Raw genomic sequence first — 27,817 nt, 5'->3', positions numbered from 1 at the left:
AATCTTATATATATATAAAACTGCTGAAGAGGAGCCAAAACTAAGTTAAGAGGAAAAACAGGGAAATGTGAAGACTGACATTTAATTAAACCGATAAAGAGAAGACTTCTGAGGAAATTAGAAAAATGATATAATGATTTGTAAAGCTTAAAGGATTCAAGGAATGTATGTGAGAAACACTGTAGTAAAATTTACAGCAGTCCTTAACCAATTCCTTTTGTTGATCAGCTCCAAGACCACCACAGAGGGTTGACCTGATTCTGACAATTTGTTGCAAAGCATGACATCTCGGAGTCAGCTCAGCCCTAAGAGGTCATTGAGTACCTCCCTCATTATCTAGTCATTATTTGGTCAGCTGGAAGGCTAGGACTACAATAACACTCTCGCCTCCGAGTCAGAAGGTTGTTGGTTCAAGCCCATGTCGGGACTTGGAACTTGTACAGTCTAAACTGACTCTCCAGCGCAGTGTATGGTGCATTGTTGGCGGTGCTGTCTTTCAGATGAGACATTAAACCGAGGGTCCTGCCAGCCTGCTTAGGTGGATGTTAAAGATCCCATGGCACTATCTGAAAAGAGAAAGAAGTTTCTCCTGGTGTCCTCATCCAACTCATCCAAACTGTGCCTGGAAAGTTCAAATGACAAATAGAATTGTCGAGGAACAAATGTGCTTATTGCTGTGCTCCAAGATCATATACAATATTTTGTTTTTATGGATATAAGATCCTTCAAATTATCCCCAAAACCTTGAATCAGCTTATGACGTGGCTTGAGATGCCACACAGAGCTGACAATTGGCCTCAGCTGCTGCCTCAGCAGAACAATGGAACCACATGGCATTTCTATTTTTGTACTATCTATTCTGGCTGTGCTTCTGAGCGAAAATGGCAAAGAGGACTGCAGAATTTACAGAACATTTTTTGTGCCATTTATAAATTGGGATCCAGCGTGAGACTCATTTGCTATTCTGCACACGTACCAGAAAGAAGAGGTGCACAAAATACTAAAGCAAACCCGAATAATACTTGCTGGCTGATGTGATACACCTGACTTCCGGTACTGACTAGTCAGCTTCTTGGACTAAAAAATGGCGCCTTCCAGGTCATCACCTTCACCAGTGCCATCACTTCCAGCAAAAATGCACATGCGTTTCTTGAGAAAAGTGTACACTTCAGTCTGCAGGAAGTGACATCAGCAGTGACTTCCCGACATGTAACTCAGACGACAACACCACCAACAATGACAACAACTTGCATTTATATAGCGCCCCCCCCATGCAAGGTAGCGTCCCAGATATTCTTTCATACTTTGATTTAATGCAGGACTCTGAGCTTCTAAACCCAGATCACTGCGTTATAATGGGGTTACCCTATATTTAGCAATGTGAGATATCACAACCACTCCTATTACTGTCGCCTGACTTCTGTTTGAGTTTGAGCTCGGCTCAAACCATAAAAAGTAAGTCTGTGGCCCGGTGAGAGTGCAGATTTCATTTGTCTTAACTGAAAAGCAAATAATAAAAGACGTAGATAAGTTTAACGTTGCCACATGCAATGTGGTGGCCATTCAATGTCCGAAAGCTTCAGTCTGTGGGAGGGACGCTGCTACCTTGTGGCTGCTTAATGTTTAACACAAAAAAGGGCAAGAATTTTTGAATAGTTTTGAAATGCTGCAAACTTCACCCCAAAGAAAGTGGTTAAATTAGAGAAACATTGGGGTTGTTTTACTGTCAGGCAGATGCATAACTCGCACAGGCCATTAAATCTTTTGTAGATCAGTTGAGAAAATAATCCTCACCAATTGTGCTTATTACAACAACAATAAAATTACATTTGTATAGCGCCTTTCACATTGGGAGGACTTGTTTCAGACCCAAGTTGGGGGTCAGGAATGGGGAGCATGGAGGGCAAGGGGGGAAGCAGGGTGATCGAAAGCACAGTCGAAGCGCAGGGTCTTGAGATGGGTCTTGAAGGAGGCAAGGGAGGGGGCGAGGTGGAGGGACTGCGGGATGGAGTTCCAGAGGGGGGGACAGAGTGGCAGAAGGCCCGCTCGCCAATGGTGGGGTTGGGAAGGTGGGGGATGCCCAGAGCCCGCTGAGCGGAGGGAGTGGGTAGGATGGTAGGGGCTTAGGGGGTCGCAGGGATAGGGTCTTGGAGGGCTTTGAAGGTGGGGACCAGGATGTTGAACTGTATCCCTTGTGTAATGGGGAGCCAGTGGAGTTGGGGAGGCTGACAAGCAAGAAGTTTGCATAGTCAAGCCTAGATGTTAGGAATGCTTGTATGAGGATCTCGGCGGCCTGCGGTGTGAAACAGTGGTGGAGCCAGGCAACGTTGAGAGGTGGTGGAAGGCAGAGCTGGTCATGGCACAGATGTGGGATAGAAAGGATAGTTGAGGGTCAAACAAGACACCAAGGTTCTGGACTGGCTTGGTAAGTGGTACGTGCATACACGGATGGTGATGCTGTCAGTGCCTGAGGTGTGGAGGTGCTGACTTGAGCCAATGAGGAGAGCCTCGGTCTTGTTGACGTTCAACTGAAGAAAGTTAGTTCTCATCCAGGACTTGATGTCTGACAGACATTCTGTCAGGACAGCAGTGGTCCTGGAGTCAAATGGGGAGGCAGAGAGGTAAGGTGGGTGTCATCCACATACATGTGGAAGTTGACCCCAAGTCCGTGGATGATGTCACCAAGAGGGAGCATATAGATGTTGAAGTGGAGGGGACCAAGTATAGTGCCCTGAGGAACGCCGCATGGGACAGTGTGGACATGAAATGGAGAGGGTGTGAAGGACAGAATGCATTCCCTGTAATGTGGTGGAAGCCGATTCAACAACTTTTAAGAGAGAATTAGATAATTATTTGGGGAGGACAAGTTTGCAGGGCTATAGGCAGAGAGTGGGGGAGTGGGATTTATTTGGATAGCTCTTTTCAAAGAGCCGGCACAGACACGATGGGCCGAATGGCCTTCATCTGTGCTGTATGATTCTATGAGAACCGTGAAGCTTGAGGTGAGAGGAGAGGCGGTGAATGAGGATAGAGTGGTCAGCGGTGTCAAAGGCAGCAGAGAGGTCAAGGAGGATGAGGATGGCAGAGGGAGCCCTGGTCACAGATGGCGACCAGGGCTCCCTCTGCCTCCTTGTCCTCATTAGCAGGATCATAAACAAAACTGCAGGAGGGAGAGCCCTCCAGCCCATTAATTTTAACACTGTACATCTTTTTATACAAAGGTTGTTGCTTTTGCACTGTGAAATGTGTTGACTGAAAGCATTTGTAAACTGAAAGCTTTGCAATTCTGTTTCTTGTGACAAAGTGCTTGAACTTTCTTTCCCAAAAAGAACATTTACAGTGTTTTCCTTGAAGCCAATTTCAACACAAATGGCATGAAGACACTTCATCCATATTGTGGATCTTTCACTATTTCCTAGTCCAGAGCTGGAGGTTTCCTAACCCAAATCCCTTGATGTATCCATTTTCTTCCTGGATGCTTAGACTTGTGGTTGCGAGATGCTTTTGCAATCTGTTTACATAGATTGTACAGCATGGAAACGGGCCATTTGGCACAACTAGTCAGTGAATCTGGTTTGCTTTATTTCAACAACTTTTTAGTTCATAGTTAGGCATTCTCTTCTCTGCAATGTGCTTTCTAGGATAGAGCCACTCCATTGATAGGATACAGAGCTTGCATCACAAGAGTTCAATGCTTTACTTTCCATTATCAAGAGAGAATGCAGATATTGAATGATAGAATCATAGAATATTACAGCACAGAAGGAGGCCATTTGGCGCACCATGCCTGTGCCAGCCAGCTAAATGGAAGAGCTACCTAATCAATTCCACTCCCCCGCTCTTTCCCCATGACCTTGCAAATATTCATGAAAACAAGCAGGCAGGGAAATACCTAACTATAAAAATAATACACGTTTAAAAGAAAGGCATATTCTTTTATGTAATTTTCACTGAATCTAGGCTAAAACTCCAGTACAAAGGGGAGTGCTGCATTGTTAGATGTGTCGTCCAGTGGACAAGATGTTGAACCATCTGCCTATTCAAGTGAATGCTAAAGATCCCTTGACACTATTTGAAAAGAGAAGACAGTCTCTCCCAGTGTACTACCCCATAGTCCACGAGATAGCATTGGTCATTCACCTCATGGCTGTTTGTTGGATGTTGCTGCTTGCAAATTAGCTACCATGTTTGTCATTTTGTAATAAATCCTGTGAAGGGTTTTTGGCGTTTCAATGATGTGCTAAGATACAATATCAAATGCAAGTATTATTATTATGAAATAAGACTGAAACAATTGGGTTTTGTAAACCCCAAATAATAGGCAGTGTTGCCAGAGGTCAAATATGTGACATTTCCGAACCGATTCAATGGGATAATCATCACGTCAAATCTGTTACAACACAATGCATTTTTCACCCCATTATTATAAAATATAAATACAGTATAATCCTAAACTTTCCCTCATCTCATTAACTAAGTGTTGTTTTCTTAATGTAGGTTTGAAGTTTGAAGAATTGCAAGAAAAATTTGGTGAGGAGCTGTTCTGTATCTGCTTCGAGGAGAACGAAAGGGTCTTGCGGGCAGTAGGCAGTACGCTGCAGGACTTTTTCAGTGGCTTTGATGCCCTGTTGGAACACGCAAGAACGACAGGCGATAAACAAGATGGGTTTGAATCACCTTCTTTCCTATGCAATAACCTCTCCGATGGCACTATGATGCTCCATTATTTTTATCCGCGGAAAATTGTTGGATTTGCAATGCCCGGATTGATCAAAGCTGCAGCGAGAAAGATCTATCAGCTGGAAGTTGGGGTGGAACAGGTGGTCAATACTACTGAGAAGTTGGGCTCAGATGGCATAACCCAGAGCAACTGCAATCGCCTCACATTTATTATCAAAGTGCATGAAAATGCAAATACTTTGAAAGCACTTCCATTGGAATTGTCCCAATCTCCATCTGACCTAAGGATAAGCATCACCTGCTTTTGCAGAGCATTCCCGTTCCACTTTATGGTCGATCCGAGTATGTTGATCGTGCAGCTTGGAGAAGGGCTCAGGAAGCAACTGAAGACTGAAGCTTACAAGGGTCTGAAATTTCACGACTGCTTTGAGATAATCTCTCCAAAGATTAGTTGTACTTTTCGAAAGATTCTCTCAAAGCTGTCAACCCCGTTTGTCATCCGAGCCAAGCCAGAGGCATCTGGACTAGAAAGTCATGACAAAGTAAGTGAAGATCTGGATATCTACTAGGGCTACCAAGGGAGGGATGAATCAGGGAGTGTGGGTAGGGTGATGTTGGAGAGCGAAAACTGTTCCCTATTTCATGGAACCCCATGGATCCAAACTCTTGGCAACCTTAATTTCTAAAATCACAATCGCACGTAATTGACTGTCCAAGTCTCTTGTGCTCGGGGAAGAGCTAGTAGACAAACACCAGCTTTTATTCTCTGCTGAGTAGACTTTGCTTTAGCTGTTGACAATCCCCCCTCCCCCCACAGTCAGCCATAAATAAATGTCAGCAACCATGCAGGCATGACTCTCGACTCTGATGTCACTTGGTTATCACAGGCTCCGCTTGCCTCCCTGCTAGACAAGGCTGAGATTGGGAACAGAGATGAGTGGGACTTGAGCTGTGTCACTCTTTGTATCCCTTGATACCCTGACCTAACAAGTATCTATCCACCTCATTCCTGAAAATGTGAATGGATCCAACTTGTTGGGGGAGAGAGTTCCAGATCTCCACTGTCCTTTGGGTGAAAAAATGCTTCTTAATTTCATTCCTAAATGGCCTAGCGGTAACTTTAAGATTATGCCCCCTTGTTCTGGATTCCCCCAAAAGAGGCAATAGTTTATCTCTACTGTTTTTTAATTTTAAAAACCTCAATCAGATCCCTGCTCAACCTTCTAAACTCAAGTTTCCTTACTCCACACACATTTGTTCACCTAACAATACGTAGGAATCCAGTTATTGGTTACTTTCCTAGGAGTAATAATCTCGCCAAAAAAAAATCATAATAGTTTAGTCACTTCAATCCATGACTGTTTGTGGAACACTGCTGTGCGCTGCCTTTCACCCACAAAATGTACAGTCAATTCACTTTACAGTAAATTCTTTGAAGCTCTTTGAGACGTCTCAAAGACGTGATAAGGTGCTGTATTAAGTGCAAGGATTATTATTGTTATTATAAGGGAATGGAGACCAAGTTGATGAAACCTGTCCTCATAATTTAACCCTTTGAGTCCTGGTATCATTCTGGTAAATCTGCGCTGCATCCCCTCCAGAGTCAATATATCCTTCCTGAGGTGTGGTGCCCGAAACTGAATGCAGTACTCCAATTGGGGTCTGACCTAGGCTCTATACAGTTGATGCATCATTTCCTCTCCTTTGTATTCCAGCCCCTTTGAGATAAAGGCCAACAACCCATTAGCCTTTTTGGTAACTTTTTGTATCTGTGAGCTTGCTTTTAGTGATTTGTGTACGCGGACACCCAATTCCCTTTGCTCTTCCACAGATCTTAGTTTCTCACCATCTAGAAAATATTCTGTTTTGCTATTTTTGGATCCACAGTGGATGACCTCACACTTCCCCACATTAAATCCATCTGTCACAACTTTGCCCACTCATTTAATCTGTCTAAGACCCTTTGTAACTTTGTGCTCCCATCTACACAATTTACTGTGCCTCCTAACTGTGTGTCATCTGCAAATTTGTATATAAAACTCTCTATTCCTTCATCCAAGTCATTTATATATATGGTGAAAAGCTGAGGCCCCAGTACAGACCCTGGGGAACAACATTTGTCACATCCCGACAATCAGAGAATGTTAATTTTTATCCCTATTCTCTGTTTCCTGCCTCCCAACCAATTACCAAGCCACATTGCAAGGTTATCTCTGATTCCATGCTCTTTTATTTTTGCTAATAACTTCTTGTGTGGAACCTTGTCAAATGCCTTCTGGAAGTCCACGTAGGCGACATCCATAGAAACTCTCTTATCCACCATGTCAGTATCTCAAAAAATTAAATTAGATTAGTCAGACATGACCTACCCTTCTCAAATCCACACTGATTCTCTTTGATTACCTCATACTTGTCCAAGTGCTGAGTCCCTGATGAGAGGTATAGTATTAGCAGGAAGCAAAACCTGTTAAAATAATTATTGAATTCACCCTCCATTTGTTTATAGTAAATCTGGTCCTCACAGCAATTATTTAACAAAATGTTAATTAAAATCTGACAATTGCTTTTGTTTAAGGTACATACATGTCCTTATTCAAACAACAGAAGATGATCCTAGTTGAAGCAGTTTAACAGAAGTATTTTCAAATATGTGTGCTGAAGTCCTCTGAAAATTGTTTCAATCTTTGCTTACAACTCTCAATTTGAGCTAAATCCTATTACAGGATCAGCCATCACTGTTGATAACATTGTCATTGTTTGCAAAAATAAAACAGTCTTCAAAATATTGTGAAAAAGTAATCAGCATGTTCTAACACTTAGGGAAGTGAAATATTTACTTTTTTGTTTCATTTGAACATTTAAAACTTTGGGGAATATCAAATGCACATATTATTATTGTTTTCAGTTGGTACTTTTTGATGGAATCTATGCTCAGCAAGGCAAGGGAGCTAATTACTAGGAAGTGGAATACATTGCTAATTTAGACACTTAGTCAGCTTTAAAGTCTAACATAGGCTGGAGCATTCTGCTCTGCCCCAACAATATACGTTTAACCACAATTTATCCACTTTACCTTGGAGTCCTGTAGATTAGTGGTTAGCGCGCTCGCCTAGCAAGCGAGAGGATCTTGGTTCCTGGCCGCTTCCTTATTCCACTCACCTCTGTTTACCTAACAGTAAGTAGGAATCTGGACATCACTCAATCCACGACTGTTTGTGAGACACTGCTGTATGCAATTGACTGAGCATTTCGGCCACAAAAATACACAGTCAATCCAGTTTACAGTATATTCTGTTAAGTGCTTGTAGACGTTCCAATGACTTGATAAGGTGCTATATCGAATGAAAGGTTTATAATTATTATTAGAACTTGTGTCAGCCTGGCTCAGTTGGTAGTACTGTATATCCTCGTCTCCTTGTCAGGACTTTGAACTCACAGACTAGGCTCCGATGCAGTGCTGAAGGGTGAGTCATTGATGCAGGTGCTGTCTTTGGATGAGATGGAGTCCTGTAGCTCAGTGGTTAGAGCACTCGCTTTGCAAGCGAGAGACCTGAGTTCAATTCCAGGCAGGGCGAAACCTTGGGCAAGTTTCCTTACTCCACACAGAGCCTAATAATAATCCCTCCAAAAAAACAAAAAACAATAATAAATTGGTCATTTTCAATCTACGACTGTTTGTGGGACATTGCTGTGCGCAATTGGCTGCCGCGTTCGCCCACAAATATACAGTCAATTCACTTTACAGTGTGTTCTGTGAAGCGCTTTGGGACGTCCTCCCGACGTGAAAAGCGCTATATCAAATGCAAGGATTATTATTATTATAGATGGTAAACCAAGACCCCATTCTGCCTGTTTAGGTGGACCTTAAATACCCAAGGCGCTAATCGAAAGGATAAAGGCATTTCTCCTGATGTCCAGATAAACAATCGCGAAATAAAATTGGTCAATCACTTCATGGCTATTTGTGGGACATTGTCATGAGCAAATTAGCTGCCACGTGTCCCTACAAAAACACTGTGAAGTGCTTTAGGATGTCTTGACAATGTGAAAAGGCACTGTGCCAAGTTGCAAAGATTATTATTATCATTATAACCTCAGAAGAACACCAGCATGAACTTTTTCAGTTCTCACCCAAGACATCTCATGTTAGTGCTAAATTCTGGCTAATTTTGTTCTGTGGATTCACATCAATAAAGAATTGGGATAAAATTGCTTAAAATAATTTAATTCAGGTACCACTTAGTTGTCATACTGAGGAGGCATTCATGCTGTTAGACTGTGCTGGAATTGGACTGCTGTGCTGAGACAGAGACTGCTCAGAGGAGACCAAATAGAAATGTTCAAAAGTATAAAAGGTTAGCATAAATAGGCTGTTCCCACTTGTGAGCGTGTCCATAACCAAAGACATAAGTATAAGTTAGCAGCTATGGGTCTTAAAAAGAATTTGGGAGGAACTAATTCACATGGAGGTTAACTTGCTGTCCAAAAAGGTGGTTGAATCAGATGCTATAGATACATTTTAGAGGAAGCTAGATGTACACATGAGGGAGAAGGGAATGTAAGGGTATTGGAGGGAATAACGAGTGAGTGGAGACTCATGTGGAGTATGAATGCCGGCACGGACTAGATGGGGTGAATCGTCTGTTTCAGTGCTATAAATTCATATCAAAGCTATGTAAATCTCAATATGCATTGTGACAATTCAACGCTTACCTGTTCCTTTCCTCGAAGTTTTAATGCTCATAGAAAACATTCTCCACTATCTTATACTAATAATCCTTGCATTTGATACAGCTCCTTATCATGTCATTGAGATATCTCAAAACGTCTCTTAATGGAGAATCAGGAAGATTATACAGTAGGAACCCACAAATGTGACCAGTATCTTTTCTGTTTTCTCAGTCAGATACACATCAACTGATGGACTCCACAATTCGAATCCCAGTGGTTTAGGAAAACCTTCCTTTTTTCAGCATTGTTTTTAGCAAAGTGGAAAACTGGTGTTTTTAAAGTAAAAAAATATATTCACTGGACAATATATAAAGATCTTGATATCTTGATAAAGACCAAATGGTATGAACATCAACCAGCAAAACTGACATTAAAAATAACATCACAATAATCTGGAACTCACATAGATACATTAATAATCTCTGAGAGATCAAATATTAATATAAAGAACCAAATAGATTGTACATGTAGTATTATGGATGTAGCTATCCCAAGTGATTACAACATAAGAAAGAAAGGACTAGAGAAGATCAGGAAATGTATTGATCTACAAATTAAATGTGGACATATGTGGCAGTATAAAACAAACATAGTTCCTATAATCAGCCGTGCATCTGGAACTGTTAATAACACTATTCAAAAATGGCTTGACAAAATACCTGGTGAACAAAATATGAACCTCCTGCAAAAAGTAGCTATTTTAGGAAGTTCAAACGTACTAAGAAAAGCAACATTCATTTATATCTAAAGTGGTAATGTTATTGGTCTGGTTGACCGATCACTGAAATTCATTTAGAAACTGCCGCTACAGTGATTTATAATAATAATAACCATCCTTGCATTTGATATAGCGCCTTATCACGTCATTGAGACGTCTCGAAGCGTCTCACAGCATATATTGTAAAGTGGATTGGTTGTGTAACATGGCAGCCAATTTGTGCACCTCCCCGTTGCCACTTCCAGGGCAAAGAGAGCTTCCTGGGGGCTCGGTCACACCCTTTATCCATGGGCTTTTATCCTCACGCTTCTCTTCAGTACAATGAAAAGATCCAAGAGTGCTGCCTTCTATAATGTTTGTTCAGGTACTGTTATCATTATATGCTGTAGTTATATAAGAATAGACCTGGATACCATCAGATTCTGAATTTATACACTAGCGCTCCATTATAGCAGGGTAGGTGGGGTCCATGAAGTCCCAACTGGGATTATAATAGGAGATGGTATCTGTCAGCGGTTCCACCTTCATTACGCCTGAGTATAAAAAGGTAGCATGTGAGAAACTGGCTGGTGTTTTGGAGCGAGCTGGCTTATTCCTTTTAAATGCCTTTTCTTTGTGAGGCTTTTCAGCGCCTTGGGACGAGAAAGGTGCTTTACAAATGTAATTTTGTTGTCGTGGTTGAGGCTGAATTTAATCTTACAAGTGGTGTGTCCTTCCACATTGCGATAAGAGATTTACCAGCTTTCAGTGCTTCTCATGAGGAGAGTACAGACAATATTTTAAAATTCAATAAATAAACAGGAGGGGGAGGGGGATGAATATGGTATGTGATTGTAATATGTATATACCACATCATTTATTTTTTACATTTCTTAATGTCTCTAATTTTCTTCCTCTTTACCTGACAGTGGTGACTCACTGGGTTATGGCTCTGTCGGGGTGAGAGCTCCTTTGGTACCTTGTCCACTGGTCGTTTCATGATTTTCAGATGAGATGTTAAGCCAAGGTCCCATCTGCCTGTTCAGTCCAACAGTCCCCCAAATAAAATTGGTCACTCACTGCTTGGCTATTTGTGGGACATGTGCTGCGTTTTGCCCACAAAATACACAGTCCATCCACTTTACAATATATTCTGTGAAGCGCTTTGAGGCATCTCAACGACGTGATAAGGCGCTATATCAAATGCAAGGATTATTATTATTATATCTATGAATCTAGGTTGTGAGCTTCTGCAGTATATTGTGCTGTACAGATGAATGTGTGGAGGAGGGGAAGGAAGATATCATAGCTGAACCCAATCCTGTCCCTGATCTACACCACCAAACATTCACTCTCTGCGGAGGTCACAGGATAAGTTCAACCCTGACTGAGCAGAGGCAGGTCATTTCAGTTAAAATGCCCAAATCTCGAGAGCCCTTTATAAACATTTTTTTCTAAATTTGTGACTAGGGTATTGTGACTTTAAGCTGAAGAGAAATGGTCCCTGTCCATTTGAAGCCATTAGAGCTTACATTACAGTGGACAGCAACCTTTTAAAAATGTTTTCCTTGTACAGTGAAAAGCATTGCTTGGCCAGAGAATACTTTGTCTGATCCAAGAATAAAATTCTAACCTTCAGTTCTCATCCACTCCCATGATATAGAAGCCCCAGTAATAAGCATAATTCTAATTCAAGCATTGCAATTTCCTGCAAAATTGTTAATGAATTTTACAAGATTATGCTGTAGTTTTTTAAAATATGAAAGCTCTGTTCCAGTTTACTTTCTCTATCCCATTAAGTAGTTTAAATACAGTAGAAAGACTATTAACTGCACTAATTGGGACTGGCTCAATTGTAGATGTGGAAACAGTAATGGATCATCAAACAAACTATAATTGGCCACAGTTCTAATCGTCAACTTCTTTCATCAAAGTTATACTAATATACCACATCTGCTACCTCTTTTCTATCTTCTTTTCTCTCTCTCTCATTCTCTGCTTTCTCCTTTTCTTGCTGCTTTCTCTCCCTTTCTAGCTTCCTTTCTCTGATCTCCGTTCTCTCTTTTGTATTGGTCATCTGGGTGGGTTTCTGACACACATCACTTACTTAGGAGGCTTAGGAGTCTCCAAACCAGACTGAGACTGATGTGCATGTCACCTTCACATGCAAATTTCCCAGCGTCTGGAATGGAATGCACATTTTCTTCCTGCTTATCTAATTTGGAGAAGTATTAGGTGCAGGTTGGCAAGAGGAGTTTAACCAGCTAAAACCGCGTATTCTGTCTGGCAAGTTTCCCACTGATTGTCCAACCTTGAAGCCTTGTGTTCAAATCTCGTCATGCCCCACCACCTTCCTATCTTTCCGACCTGCTGATTCCCCAACCCACTAGATGCTGCCTCTGCTCAACTGGCTCCAGCTTCCTGCCTGTCCCTCGTGCCCTCCGTGCTTTCAGCCACCACGCTCCGAAACCCTGGAACAATCTTCCTCTATCCCTCCATCTTGCCCCTTCCTTCCCTATCTACACGTCATGCCTGAAGACCTTCCTCTTTGACCGTGCCTATGGTCTCCTCCTCCCTCCCCAGGCTCGCCATCGTGTTCCGTCACTGTCAAGGATACGACCCTGTGTGAGGAGCGCTGTATAAATGCAAGTTGCTGTTGTCGTTTGATTCGTTTCTCTCTTTGACCCTAACTTTCTATCGCTGTTGTCTTTAACTCCTCCCTCCTTCTCATTCAATCCTCTACTGGTTAAAATCCTCCTGATTGCTCATTATCTTGAGAGCCTTATATCGCAGCGACCAGTACTGTACGTAGTACTCCCAAGTGCAACCAGAACAGTGCACTATACAGCTGAAGCATGTATTCTGGGGATATGAACTCAAAAGACAAGGCAAAAAAGGCAACAATTTGTTCGCTTTGTTGACTGCTGCCTCATACAGTTTAGATATGATGTGTGATGAGTGGATAAACACTCTTAAACTTCTGACAACACTAATCCAACTAGTTCCCTGAATGTAGTGTGACATGCAGCTGAGTGTAGTTGATCAACTTATTTATTGTGTCATACTTATATTTTACTGGTTCATTTGGTAATTGCACAGATTGGCTTAGCAAGTTGTTTTGACAAATGCTTTTAGTAATTGTAGAATCAATTCCAAGAAATTGCAAAACATTAATAACATCATGTGGAAAGCACTGAGTCATCACCAGACAAAAAGTTTTGATGAAGATAATCCTGTTTATTAACTCTTCTTTGGTCTTCCCACTAAAACAAACCGCATGCAGCAAAGAACTGGGAGAGCTGACCAGCTGACCAGGGCACTGTGATTGCTCAAGAGATACAGCTAATAAGAACATAAGAATTTGCTAGGCGAATGAAGACTCGGGTCTATCCAGTTTGCTGTCCACCATCCTGGCTCATGACATGTCGTTTCCCAAACTATATACTGTATCCTGAGATATTATTTCCTAGAAGACCTCTTGGACTAGGGAAAACCCTCACCCTAGAGCAGTGGTGGTCAACCTTTTTGTTCAACCAAGAAAATACATTTTCTTGAATGAATATTTTAGACTAGTGTGAATGTTTGGTGGGCCTCTTCTTGATGGCCTTGTGAGCCACTTTCGGCCCGTGTGCCATGGGTTGGCCACTAACTCTTTAGAGGGTTACAGAGTTTATTGCCCAGAAGGCTGTACAGGCAGAATCAAATGGGATCTTTAAAAGGGAGACATTGGGTTCCAGGAACAATACTGTAGAGACAAATTATCTTGGTGATAAGTGGCAGGTGAACAGATAATGCAACAGCATAACTCCTCATCTGTCATAGCTGCCACTTTCAGAATCTTTTAACTTGTTGGGCACTTGTAGTCAGCTGTAGCTGTATCTATATGAATTACAGTAGCTGCAAAGCCAGCAATGGCAGACTGCATCCTGGTTTCCTGATGGAAAGTTTCTTAGGTTCTTAAACCTGTACCAAAGTTTTTGATAATTCATAAATACAATCTTTAATTTGGAAGCCGGTTTTCAGGGGTCTGTGGAAAAAAATCAGCTTTCAATGGTTAGAATTTTCCAAAATTCCATACAATCTTAATGAATTAAGCCAACCAATTTGCACAGAGCAATGTCCTACAAACAGCAAGAAAGTGAGTGACCAATTTTATCTGGGGGGATTGTCCTGAGATTCTCTCAGGACACTGAGAGAATCTCCCTCTTTATTCAATTAGAACCATGACATTTTAATGTCTATCTGAACAAACAGATGTGGCCTCGGTTTAATGTTTCATCCTAAGGATGGCACCCCTGACCCTGCAGTGCTCTCCCATCACTGCATATCAGCTCAAAGTCTGATCTGGGGCTTGAACCCCCAGCTGTCTGATTCAGTGGTGAGATCGCTGCCAACTGACCAGTAAGTAATAATGAACAATAATGAAACTTGCAATTTAAGACTGCTGCGTATCAATCCCACCAGTAACAGATGTGTGTCTTAATTTGACCCAACACTTCAGTTCAGTGCTGGGGTTTGGCTGCATTGTCAGACAGACGTTAAACTGAGGCTCCATATGCCTGTTCAGGTAGATGTTAAGGAACCCGAAGCATTACTCAAAAAGAGAAGGGTAACAGTTTTTCCCAGTATTCTGCCCCCAAATCCCCCCAGATAATAATTGGTCATTCACTTCATGGCTATCTGTGAGACAATTCTGCGTGCAAATTTGTCAGGGGTGACAAATACATAGTCACTGCACTTCACAGTAAAATCTTTGAAGTACTTTGAGATGCTTGATCACATATTAAGGCACTATATCAAATGTAAGGATTATTATTATTTGTGATTTCAGCAGGTACAGATTTCTTTACATGTGATCAGATGTTAGTTGTAAGTGTTGCAACGCAAACTTAGACATTCTACTGGTTCTATCTCGATTCAGGTAGTTAGCAAATATAAGGAATAGCAGGATTGATATCTGGAATTCTCAGCTTGGTATGTTTGCTTCAAGCAATATGTCTGTTTCCTGCTAAACTGTGTCTAGCCAATGGATAATTTACAATTTATAAATTTGCTCTTGGATCACATGGGTTTTGCTCCCATGAGAGACCTTATCAAATATTTTTTGACAGTCAAGATATATAACATCCATCAATTCTCTTGGTTTGTCTAAAATCTCAAAAAATATGTACAGTGTGACCTTACATTCATGGACCCATATTGGATTAATTTTTTTGTTTTTATTCTCGACAGAGGTTCTTAAAGGACTCCAATATTTTTTCTTCTGTAAATGTCAAGATAACCAGCCTTTAATTCCCAGAATAATGATTCCGACCTTTTTTTAAAAGCATAAAATTGCTTTAGCTGCCTTGTAATCCTGTGGTGTCTCCAGCGTTTAATATGTTTTGGAGAATGTGTCTTCAATGTGTTTTGAAGAAATGGATTTAGAACAAATTGATGCCACTCAAATACAATGGGAAACCACATTGTAATTCTTAGGTATAGTGCTGCCTTCCTTATAGTGCTCTGGGATGCTACCCTGCAAGTTGTGGTTGTTGTTGTGGCTGTGTACTTGTGCTAACCAAAGGGAATCAATACACAGTAAAGGATGTCAGTGGTGACCTGACAACCCAGAAATCAGAATGTTTTTGCCCTTTACTTAGAGCGTGGTTTCTGAGCTGTTGGATGCAGAAGACCGCCCTTGATTTGGAGTTGAATTGAGGTACAGATCAGCTATGATCTAATAGAATGGTATATCAGGCTCTATGAATGAGATTCTCCTGCGTTCTCTAAAATGGAATCAACTGTGAAACAACAATGTGAAACAACCATATTTATTTTATTCTACCTTGCATTAACTGAATTTAATCGTGTTTTAACTTTCAGTATCTTTATTTTCTTTCAATATTTGTTTTGTAACTTTCAATTTTAATAACGTATTGGGGGAAAAAACAGTCGTATCTAGTATCTCTTAGTGTTGATGGTAATATTTTATACTTTCCTTTAATTTTCGTGTTTCAGATATGAAATTGTGTTGAAAGACAATTTATGAAATCACAGTTAGGCTGGATCACAATTGTAAGCATTGATTGAATGAATAGTAACAATAATTCTTGCATTTGATCTCATACCTTATCACCATCTCACAGGATACACTGTAAAGTGGCTTGACTTTATATTTTGTGGGCGAAATGTGGCAGGCAGTTACACACAGCAATGTGCCACATGGAGTCAATTTTATTTGGGGGATTGTTGACCAGGACACCGGGAGAAACTCCCTTCTCTTTTCAAATAGTGACATGGGATCTTTAACATCCACCTGAACAGGCAGACGGGACCTCAGTTTTAACATCTCATCTGAAGGACAGTACATCCAATAATGAAACATACGCCCAGCACTGCACTGGATTGACAGCTTAGACTATTTGATTCCAAGTCCCAATGTCGGATTAGAACCCACAACCTTCAGACTCAGAGGCGAGAGCCCTACTACTGAGCCAGAGTAACACACAATGGCCGTTCCTTTTATTATTGTAGATAAAATGAAAGGAAATTTATTAAGAAAAGCTGGAGGCTGCTGTTGACTTCCCCAATGATAACTAAATGGGTTTCTGTGAGCCAATGAAATTCAAACAATGTAGAGAAATGGTTAGCATTGTTATAATAATAATAATAATAATCCTTGCATTTGATATAGCGCTTTTCACGTCGGGAGGACGTCCCAAAGCGCTTCACAGAACACACTGTAAAGTGAATTGACTGTATATTTGTGGGCGAACGCGGCAGCCAATTGCGCACAGCAATGTCCCACAAACAGTCGTGGATTGAAAATGACCAATTTATTATTGTTTTTGGTTTTTTGGAGGGATTATTATTAGGCGTGTGGAGTAAGGAAACTTGCCCAAGGTTTCTCCCTGCCTGGAATTGAACTCAGGTCTCTCGCTTGCAAAGCGAGTGCTCTAACCACTGAGCTACAGGACTCCACGTTATTGCTTATAGCAGAGCTGGAGTCAGTCTGCAAGGTGCAAGGTGTTGTTTTGGTCAACACAAATTAATTAAATTAAATAATATCCTGATAACACAATGGATTTTGAAAATATAGAATTGGTATTTTTGCAATCTACTCCTTTTCTCCTATAGCTTATTGTTTTATTATCTGTTTATTATCTTCAAATAAGACATTAGACTGAGGTCTCATCTGCCTGTTCAGGTGGAAGTTAAAGTTCCCACGACACGGCAAGAGGAAGGAGTTCCCTCTCGTGTTCTGGCCAACAATCTTCCATATAAAATTGATCATTCGCTTTGCAGCTGTAGGTGGGATACTGCTCTGTTCAAATTGGCTGCTGCACTTACCTACAGTTATTATGCTTCACAGAAAAATCCTGTGAAGTGTTTTGTGACATTTTGGTGAGGTGATGAGGCGCTATATCAAATGTAGAAGGATAAAGGATTATCTGCTCTTGTCAACCCATCACAAAGTGACTTCATATAATTAGTAAAAAAATATCTATTGATGCAATAACATCACTGGAAGTCTTTATTTTTGCACATGGTTTAATAAGCGACTCTGGGACACTACCCTCCATGAGGGGTGATACATAAATGCAACTTGTTGTTGTTGTAAGTCAACTTTTTTTACTCCTGGATGGCTATTTTAAATAATTACAATCTTTGGATTTGGTGTAGCGCCTTTCATATCAGGAGGACGTCTCAAAACGCTTTATAGGATTAATGTAAAAAATAACAAGCACTCCGAAATGCTACCCCATGTGAAGGGTGCTAAATAAATGCGAGTATTCCCTTGGGAACATATTCCCTTTTGGCACCTCTTATTTTATTCTTTGTATCTCTTTGTTGCTTTTTATACGTCTCCCAGTCTGGCTGGACACACAACACTAATGTGCATGTACAGCTGTAAAAAAATTGCAGAACATGGGTGTTTTATATGGCTTCGTTTTGATATGATGTGCAATGTGTATAAACTGGATTTCTAACACACTCCGTAACACTATACTATTCCAGACCCACTTTGCTTTCTTCCACCTCCGACACATCGCCTGTCTCCGCCAATACCTCACTCCAAAAGCTGCTGAAACCCTGGTCAATGCCTTTGTCACCTCTCGGCTGGACTACTCCAGCGCCCTCCTCGCCGGTCTCCCATCCACTACCATCCATAAAATCCAAATCATTCAAAACTCTGCCGCCCGCATTCTCACCCGCACCAAACTCCGCTCCCTGATCACCCCAGTCCTTGCCAAACTGCCCTGGCTGTCTGTTCCAGAGAGGATCGATTTCAATATCCTCACCTTTGTATTCAAGTCCCTCCACTCCTCTGCACCCCCCTACCTCTCTGACCTCCTCTCTCCTCAAAACAGTACCCGTTGCCTTCGCTCCTACGGGTCTGGCCTCCTCCTCGTCCTCCGAGTCCTCCGCTCCAGTTTCGGTGGCCGTGCCTTCAGCCACTATGCCCCGAGGGTCTGGAACTCCCTTCGTCTCACTCCCTCGCCTCACTCCCTCCCTTCCTATTTTCAGGTCCCGGCTGAAGACTTTTCTTTTCGACTGCACCTTTGGTCACCTTCCTCCCCCTCCCCCTGGCTCGGTCCCGGGATCCGTTGCTGTGAAGCGCTCTGAGACGCTGTCCGGCGTGGAGGGCGCTGTATAAATCCAAGTTGTTGTTGTTGTTGCTTCAGGCGGTATAAACTTAAGCAATAAAACGATTAGAAATTATTCAGCAATCAAGCAGTCAAAGTTTAAAGAAAATGTTAACTTTGCTTCTGAAATATTGATTGCCTGTATCCCTCAAATACTAATGCTATTCCCCATTTTCTAAATCCTACTCTCAAAATCTCTCCACTTTGCTAACACCCTCCTTGTTTTCAAAACCCCTTCTACACAACCTACTTCTTAGACAGGCAGTTTCCCTGTTATTACTCTACTTCCTACTTTGCTTGGGCTTCCACAGTCATTCATAGAATCAAAGAATCTTACAGCGTAGCAGAAAGCCATTCAGACCATCCTGCCTGTGGCAGTTCTTTCAAATAGCAAACCATCTCGTCCCACTCACCTGCTCTTATCCCATAGCCCTGCAATTTTTTCCTTTTCAAATAACTATCCGATTGTCTTTTGAAAGGGAAGTGTTTATTGTGATACACTTTGAGATCTTATCCTGTATGAAAGGTTTAACTGCAAATTGTTGTAGTGCAACATACATTTCCTGGGCTGGTGTAGGATTTTTAATGATACTGTAGCTTTTTGCACACTATTAAAAAAAGGTCTGAGTCAAAAAACAGGATAAGCTGGAATTGTGTGCACCGCTCTCCCTTTTATTATCTCCAAACAGCAATAAAGTTTGTAGTTTATTTTAAAAATAACATGCTTTACATCTGTGCATAGTGTAAGGAACCTGGTGACTCAGTTGGATATTAGATGATAAGCTCTGTGGAGTGTTATCAGACACGGTATCTTGTGCTTCTTTGAATAATATTTGTACATTAAAGAATTGTCACAGGCATTCTGAAAACACTTAGAATTTATACCCTGTTATCAGCATCCTGCCAGGCAGGTGCAAAGTGCAGCTATTCCCAGGAACATTTTGATCTTCGTAAATTGCCATACTTTGATATGTAAATTCATTGCTCACTGAATGTCAGCCTGGCCTAGTTGGTTGCACTCTTGCATCTGAATCAGAAGGTTGGGGTGGGGGATGGTTCAACAACAACAACAACAACAACAACAAATTTCATTTAAACAGCACTTTTCGCATCAGGAGGATGTCCCAAGACGCTTGACAATCGAGGGTTCGATGCAAAAATGTAAACAACTGAACCATGCTGACAGCCAGCAATTTAATAATTGTTTCTAATTGAATACTCAAAATATTTACACTTATTGGCCCACTATTTATCTGTTGGTTTCTAACTCTCTCACTGGAACTATCTGTTTTTTCCACAAATGTTACTCTTTAATATATAGGAGGGTTCTGAATAGGTCTGTTGAAAAACATCACTGTCTTGCATATTAGATGTTCATAGTAGTAAATAATAAAGAATAATCCTTGCATTTGATGCAGCGTCTTTCACATCAGCGGGATATCACAATGTACCTCACAGGATTCACAGTGAAGTATGCGATTGTGCATTTTGCAGACAAGTGTGGCAGTCAATTCACGAACAACAATATCCTGCAAACAGCCATAGGTAAATGATCAATTTTATCTGGGGCAATGTTGGCTGGGACACCAGGAGAAAATCCCTAAAATCCTTGGTAATGGAGTATTAATCGTGCTTTCGATCTCCCTTCTTTCCCCCCTGTCCTTCCCCCTCCCCTCCCCGACCCTCAGCTCAGGTCCGTAACTCTGTCTGTCCAGCGCCTTGGGACATCTTCCCGATGTGAAAAGCGCTATATAAATGTTATTTTGTTGTTGTTGTTGTTGTATTACTTGTAACTTGCAATATGTTGACTTGATAGTCAGTGGGTTTGGAAACCAAAATAGTCAAGTTTACAGAGACAAAATGTATTTGTCCACAAATCTTTATCATGGTATTAATTGTGCAGAATAGCGCAGTTACCAATCTGGAGAACAGAATACAGTAGCTAAAGCGCATAGAGTTTCGTTCTTCTTTATCTTCTATCTTTGTCTTTATCCTGGGACTGTTCTGAAAAGCAGCAGCTACACAAATAGCTATCTAACGTGTTCACTTAGCCTTTCCTTCAACACAAGCTTCAATGTCATCTGGTTTATCTGACAGATACACTCTTTCTCACTTTCTCTTTTCACCTGACAAAGATCATCTCATTAAAACATTCCCTCTTTACATGACCACAGCAGTAAAAGTAAGAACATTAGATAAGGAAGCGTTTTGCACATTTCTTCTTCTTCTTCATTACTGTATCAAGTAGGGCATGGACATGAGATAAAGAAAGGCCGAGTCACAATTTATTCCTAGCAAAGTTATATGAGTGCAATCATCAGCGATACCTCACTTAAAAGTACAGCAATACAAACATTCAGTGACTTTCCATTACAGGCAAAATGATTACTTTACCATACTAGACAATTTAACAAGATTTCATCAGTCTATAAAGCAAAGCTTAGCAATCATTCTTATGTCAATCATAGAATTGTACAGCACAAAAAGAGGCCATTCGGCCCATCGAGTTTGTGCCGGCTCTTTGAATAGAGCAATTAATGTTAATCCCACTCCCCAGCCCTTTCCCCATAACCCAGCAAACGCATCCTCCTCAAATACCCATCCACCGCGTTTTTAAAAGTAGTTATCGAATCGGCCTCGACCACCCTTTCAGGCAATGCATTCCAGATTCGAACAACTCGCTGCGTGAAAAATTTTCTTCTCACCTCCTCTCTGCTTCTTTTAGATACTATTTTGAATCTGTGACCTCGAGTCACCGACACACCCACCAGTGGAAACAGTTTTTCCCTTTCTAACCTATCAAATCCCCTCATGATTTTGAAGACCTCTATCAGGTCTCCTCGTAACCTTCTCTGCTCCAATGAGAATAATCCTAACCTCTCTAGCCTTTCCTCATAATCAAGGTCCCTCACTCCTGGTACCATTCTTGTAAATCTCCTCTTCACCCTTTCCAATGCCTTAACATCCTTCCTATAGTGTGGTGCCCAGAACTGGGCGCAGTATTCTAACTGAGGCCTAACCAGTGTTTTATATAGGTTAATCATAACCTCCTGACTCTTGTACTCTATGCCCCTATTTATAAAACCTAGAATCCCATTGCCCTTTTTACAGCTTTGTCTACCTGTACTGCCACCTTCAAGGATTCATTTATCTGCACCCCTAGGTCTCTCTGTTCTTTTACCCCCCTTAAGATTGTATTACCAGCCTATATTGCCTCCCCTCATTCTTCCAAAATGCATTACTTCACATTTCTCTACATTGAAACTCATCTGCCATGTGTCTGCCCATTTTACCATTCTGTCTATGTCTTCCTGCAGTTGGCTCCTATCCTTCTCACTGTTTACCACCCTACCTAACTTTGTGTCGTCCGCAAACTTGGAAATGGTGCTTGCTATACCCAAGTCCAGATCATTTATGCCCACCCAGTTTTTTAAGTGAATAATGATCCTGGTCTTGACTTTACAAAACTATGTTCTTTCACCAGTAACATGCTAATGTAATATTCTCTGTTAGACAAAGATAGAAGATAAAGAAGAAAGAAACTCTATTCTGCGTGCATTGTAGAACGTCATAACCTTGAGGCTGTCAGTATCTAACACTTTAAAAAACAATATCTGTTCTGTGCAATGACAGGAATTTTGTGAATATTTAAGGCTGCAGCCTGATTGTAATGCTGATTGTAGGCCATATAAGCTTTTCTCTTGCAGTTTATAGCGTTATATGAACCTTTGCCATATAAAGTATCACAGTGCTTCAACTCATTGCCAGAGAGCTATTATTGTATACATAATTGATTTAAAGTATGTTAAGTTCTATATTTTCTGAAGATTCCTGCATGTCACCTAGTTTTATGCAGGCACATGCAAATTATTTTCCATTAATTGTTCTCATCCGCTGTTGTTTGGGAGAATGCCATCCATATAGCATTTATTTTCAGTCACATAAGCAGGCTACCTTATTACACTGAATAATAGGGCAGGAGGAATCAATTATAGATGAATATAGGGTCATTGGTTGGAATGGAACTTAAACATGCAGAAACCCCCCCCCCTGTCTGCATATAATAGCCTCAGATACAAATTAGTTTTCAATAGGGACTTGCAGTTCACCCTGACCATCTGTTACGATATGAATAATTTAATGAAAGCTCACCACACTAATATTCTAAATGCTTTTGAATTAATAATAATAATCCTTGCATTTGATATAGTGTCGTATCATGTCTTCTCGACATCTCAAAGCGCTTCACAGAATATACTGTCAAATTAATTAACTGTATGTATGCTTTGTGGGCAAAATTGGATTCCTCTCTGAGCAAATTTGGCTTCCACTCTGAGCAAATTATAGCAGAGCCCCATTATAACATGCTTCATTATAATGCAGGTTTGCGTATAGGGATGATTGGGTGTGTAGACCCTGACATTTACATAAGGGAGCATCTGTCTCTATTCAAAATGGTGTTTTGTCCTCTAAAAATTACAGTTGTGTGGGTCGACCCATCATATAACCCTAAACCCTGAACAGCAAAAAGCATTCAACGGGAGCAAAGGAATGATTATTAGATTTTGATCATCATATGTTAATAAGAAAAATCCTTGCATTTGATATAGCATCTTATCACGTCGTTGAGACATCTCAAAAAGCTTCACAGAATATACTATAAAGTGAATTGACTGTATAATTTGTGGGCAAAATGGGGCAGACAGTTGTGCACAAACAGTTGTGGATTAAGTGATCAAACTATTATTATTTTTTTTGAAGGGTTTATTACCCCTGGAAAAGCGATCCGCCAATCGACTAATAACTGGGTTCCCACTTACTGCTAGGTGAACAGAGGCGTGTGGAGTAAGGAAACTTGCCCAACATTTTACCCTGCCCGGGAAGCAAACCCAGGTCCTCTTGCTTGCGAGACAAGTGCTCAAACCACTAAGCTACAGAACTCCACATGTAATATATACTGACCTTATCATTTCCTGCTGCTGATAAATTTACTGTGAATTAGGTTGGAATCTATCACTTTTCATTGTGAAATGGAGCAAATTTCAGTCTGTGTGATATTTATCACATCGAACAAGCTAGGCAGACACCTCCTCATTCTCCTGATATTGTTATCAGTGGCGCACAGCATTGGATTTCCAGCTAGTAGATAGCTTTCCACCATTAATTAATTACAGGGATATTGGCACGTTAGCATCACACCATCTGGCAATTGAAGGCTGTGATCCATGTGCCAAATGTCTAACACACTGAAAACAGCTTTTCCAGCCTCACTTTTTAAACATAAATTAGCTTCTCCTCCTCCTTTGAGATTCAAATCTTCACTGTAGAAGCTTCGCTGGTACAGTGTCAGCCTCATGCAGGTAGGTAGCTGGGGAGAAAGGGGTGGTGACCATAGGCACAATTAAAGAGGAAAGTTTTCAGGTGTCATTGGAAGGTGGGCAAAGAGGGGGCAAAGCGGAAGGATAGAGGCAGAGCGTTCCATAGTTTTGGGGCTTAGTGGCTGAAAGAATCTCTTCAGACAAGAAACTGCTTGAAGGCAATATTAGACATCAGAATGGTTTGGTTTTGGTTTACAAATACAAAGGAACTTTGTTATAGTGCAGTTAATTGGCTGCAATAACTCAGTGTTCACTTTATAAGCGAAGCTGTAAAAACTTGATGGCTTCCAGAATGTCAGGTCGGCTGCTGATGTCATTTCCTGCTTGTTATGTGTATACAAACTGATAAGTTACTTGTTGCTAAACACTAAGCCTAATTTTCACTATGCCTGATTGTACTATTGCACTGATATATTCTGTTAGGTGAAAACCAATTTCTACATGATTGTTTAGTCAATAACTTGCCCATAGCAACAAGGAGTGACTATTACGTCTTTAACTCTACGCTCTCCTTTATGTCTGTGTCATTGTCTTTTGTTATAGACACTCCAGTGCACAACAGGGCGCTGGCTATTTAGTGATAAAAGGAATAAACTCCAAATGCTGCTTACCTGAAATAGTAATAATAATAATAATAATCCTTGCATCTGATATAGCGCTTTTCACGTCGGGAGGACGTCCAAAAGCGCTTCACAGAACACACTGTAAAGTGAATTGACTGTATATTTGTGGGCGAACGCGGCAGCCAATTGCGCACAGCAATGTCCCACAAACAGTCGTAGATTGAAAATGACCAATTTATTATTGGTTTTGGAGGGATTATTATTAGGCTCTGTGTGGAGTAAGGAAACTTGCCCAAAGTTTCGCCCTCTGCCTGGAATTGAACTCAGGTCTCTCACTTGCAAAGCGAGTGCTCTAACCACTGAGCTACAGGACTTAACTGCTTGTATGGGATATAGGTTTTGAATAGAGTGCTGAATAGAGTTACTAATGGAGTAGAAATAGTACATAGAACAAAGATAGACTGGATGACAGACCTGCAGAATAAATTACTTCATTTGTCCAGCATCCTTGCAGGAAATTTAAAAAAACACCTAAGTGGATCAGTTACTGAAATTCTCTTCTTTAATAAAAGCCTCTGTTCGAGTGCAGAGCAAACCATTGTGGCAAGTACATTGCTGTGTTGACTCATCCCTTTAGAAAATAGTTGGATCGATATCGGTTTAGAAATGAGATTGATGGTTTTCAGGAAAAGTACAGAGAGAAATGAATGAATACTGTGTGGAACTAAATGTTTCCTCGGCGGCTGGTAGCCTGGAAATATCAAGTTTAGCAAGGCAACCAGTCAATCATAAATAATGTCGGATGTAAATTAGATAGATCCTTGGAGTTTGCTTGAATTATCCTTGGGGGATAGAAGTATTCTTGGATAAATCTGAGGATATGAAATGAGTTGGCTGGAGTCAGTGGTAATAATAATAATCCTTGCATTTGATATAGCGCTTTTCACGTCTTTGAGACGTCTCAAAGCACTTCACAGAATAGACTGTAAAGTGAATTGATTGTATATTTGTGGGCGAAATGCGCCAGCCAATTTTGCACAGCAGCGTCCCACAAACAGTCGTGGATTGAAATGATCAATTTATTATTGTTTTTTTGATAGACCACTATAAAAGGTCCTTGGAGGGTGCAGGTTTGCACAGGACTGATATGATCTTCTCTTGTTCCATGTTTTCTTATGCTGTTAAGATTGGTAAAAGTGTTTGGAAAGGTTTGGATCACAATAATAAAATATAATAAAATATGATATTTCCACGGGTGAAAAATGCAACGTGGGCTGCCAGAATTGTGACTGATGAAAATAGATTAAATTCCTTGCAGACCTGCACAGACAAGAATGTCAGTGTTGGTTTTCCTGCCTTTCCACAAAGTCAGCGTGATCTCTTGTAGGTTTCTGAGATGGAGTCTGTCAAGCTTGCTAAAGGTAGTGGTAGGCCAATTTATCTGCTCTGTAGAGTAAAGTGGGAGATTACCACTGCTTAATGTGCCGCTTTCACACTCAATCATGCAGTTGAGTTGCATAATTAAACTATGTTTTAGTATAATATTAAATCTGAAGGATAAATGAATAATAACCAAAGACCAATGAATCTAAGAAGCTTGTTCAGTCATCCAGATCATGTTTTACAATTAAACTGTGAAATCTCTCTGGTCTTTAGCCTGAAAGTCAATTTTGCCTTAAAATACACATAATTTTTCACACAGAACTGTGGAAAACTGGCTACCAAATTAAAACTGAATTTAAGACTTCTCCACAATTCTGTGTGATTTTAAATTTCAAGACGTCATGATTTTATAGGCTAAAGTTAGACGGATTTTGAGGAATCTTTTCTGGCCATTATTCATCTTTTTCATAGCTATCCACTCTTTGCTAAATCAGCAGTTGATCCAATTCCATTTTAAATGCTTCCCTTCAGGCAATGTTTAGTTTATTAGGTAATAGGCCCATTTTCATGTAAGTTACTCTAGTGTGAGGAAACGATTGCTTAACTTGATTTTAATTTTTACATTTCTTCACTTACAGTCATGTTCTTTGGTTCTTCTATTCTAATTTTTGCATTTAATACTTCTGTACTTTCTCTTTATCATTATTTTATAGAATTCAGTTAATCTAAAACTCCCCGCCTGCATACTCATCCGTACTAAGCTCCGTACCCCCATCAATCTGGAACGACACTCCCTCAATCCCTCTATCTTACCTCCTCCTTCTCCATCTTCAGGTCATGCCTGAAGACCTTCCACTTCGACCGTGCTTACAGTCTCCTCCCCCGTCTCCCAGGCTTGGCATCGTGCTTCGCCTCTATCAATACTCTAGGACCCTGCTCTGCCTGAGGGGAGCTTCATAAATGTAAGTTGTTGTTGATGTTGAATTTGGTAGGAACAACAACAACAACAACAAAATGACATTGTACAGCGCCTTTCACATTGGGAGGACGTCCCAAAGCACAGGACAATCAGTCTTTTGGACCCGAGCTGGGGGTCGGGATCAGGGAGAGTGGAGGGTAGGGGGGAAGGAGGGTGCTCGAAGGCATGGTCGAAGAGAAGGATCTTGAGATGGGTCTTGAAGGAGGCAAAGGAGTGGGCAAGTCGGAGGAACGGCGGGATGAAGTACCAGAGAGTGGGTACAGAGTGGCAGAAGGCCCACCTGCCAATGGCGGGGCAAGTGAGGTGGGGGACATGAAGTAGGCCGGAGCCCTCTGAGTGGAGGGAGCGAGCAGGTTGGTAGGGGTTTGGGAGGTTGCAGAGGTAGGGGGGAGCAAGTCCATGGAGGGCTTTGAAGGTGAGGAGCAGGATCTTGAACTGTATCCTTCGTGTGATGGGAAGCCAGTGGAGTCGGGCGAGGATGGGGGTGATAGGGTCGCTGAGCCTAATACGGGAGAGGATGTGGGTTGCAGAATTCTGGATGATCTGTAGCCTATGAAGCGAGGAGTTGGGGAGGCCGACAAGCAGGGAGTTTGCATAGTCGAGCCTGGATATTATTAATACGTGATAGAAATGTGCAGGTCTAGAAAAGTCCATTGATGTCCATCGGGCCAATTCCCCCATAAAATCATACGCTAGTATCTCTCATACGTCTCAATCAATTTCTTCAGCGAATACTTAATTTCACTTTGAATTTTCTGAGAGCAACTGCCTCCACC

At 41.1% G+C, this 27,817-nt stretch overlaps 1 protein-coding gene across 1 annotated transcript in view; it reads left to right on the top strand.

The window, feature by feature from the left end:
• The window catches only part of gucy1a2 (guanylate cyclase 1, soluble, alpha 2), a 68,940-nt gene that overhangs the window by 18,786 nt on the left and 22,337 nt on the right, over nt 1–27,817 (top strand). Inside the window, 1 exon segment of the mRNA XM_042334399.1 lies at nt 4,498–5,222. Coding sequence (XP_042190333.1) covers nt 4,498–5,222 — 725 coding nt within the window.

The sequence above is a fragment of the Callorhinchus milii genome, unplaced genomic scaffold (assembly GCF_018977255.1).
Source record: "Callorhinchus milii isolate IMCB2004 unplaced genomic scaffold, IMCB_Cmil_1.0 Scaffold4, whole genome shotgun sequence".
NCBI classification, from domain to species: Eukaryota; Metazoa; Chordata; class Chondrichthyes; order Chimaeriformes; family Callorhinchidae; genus Callorhinchus; species Callorhinchus milii.
This window is presented reverse-complemented; position numbering and strand designations above follow the sequence as displayed.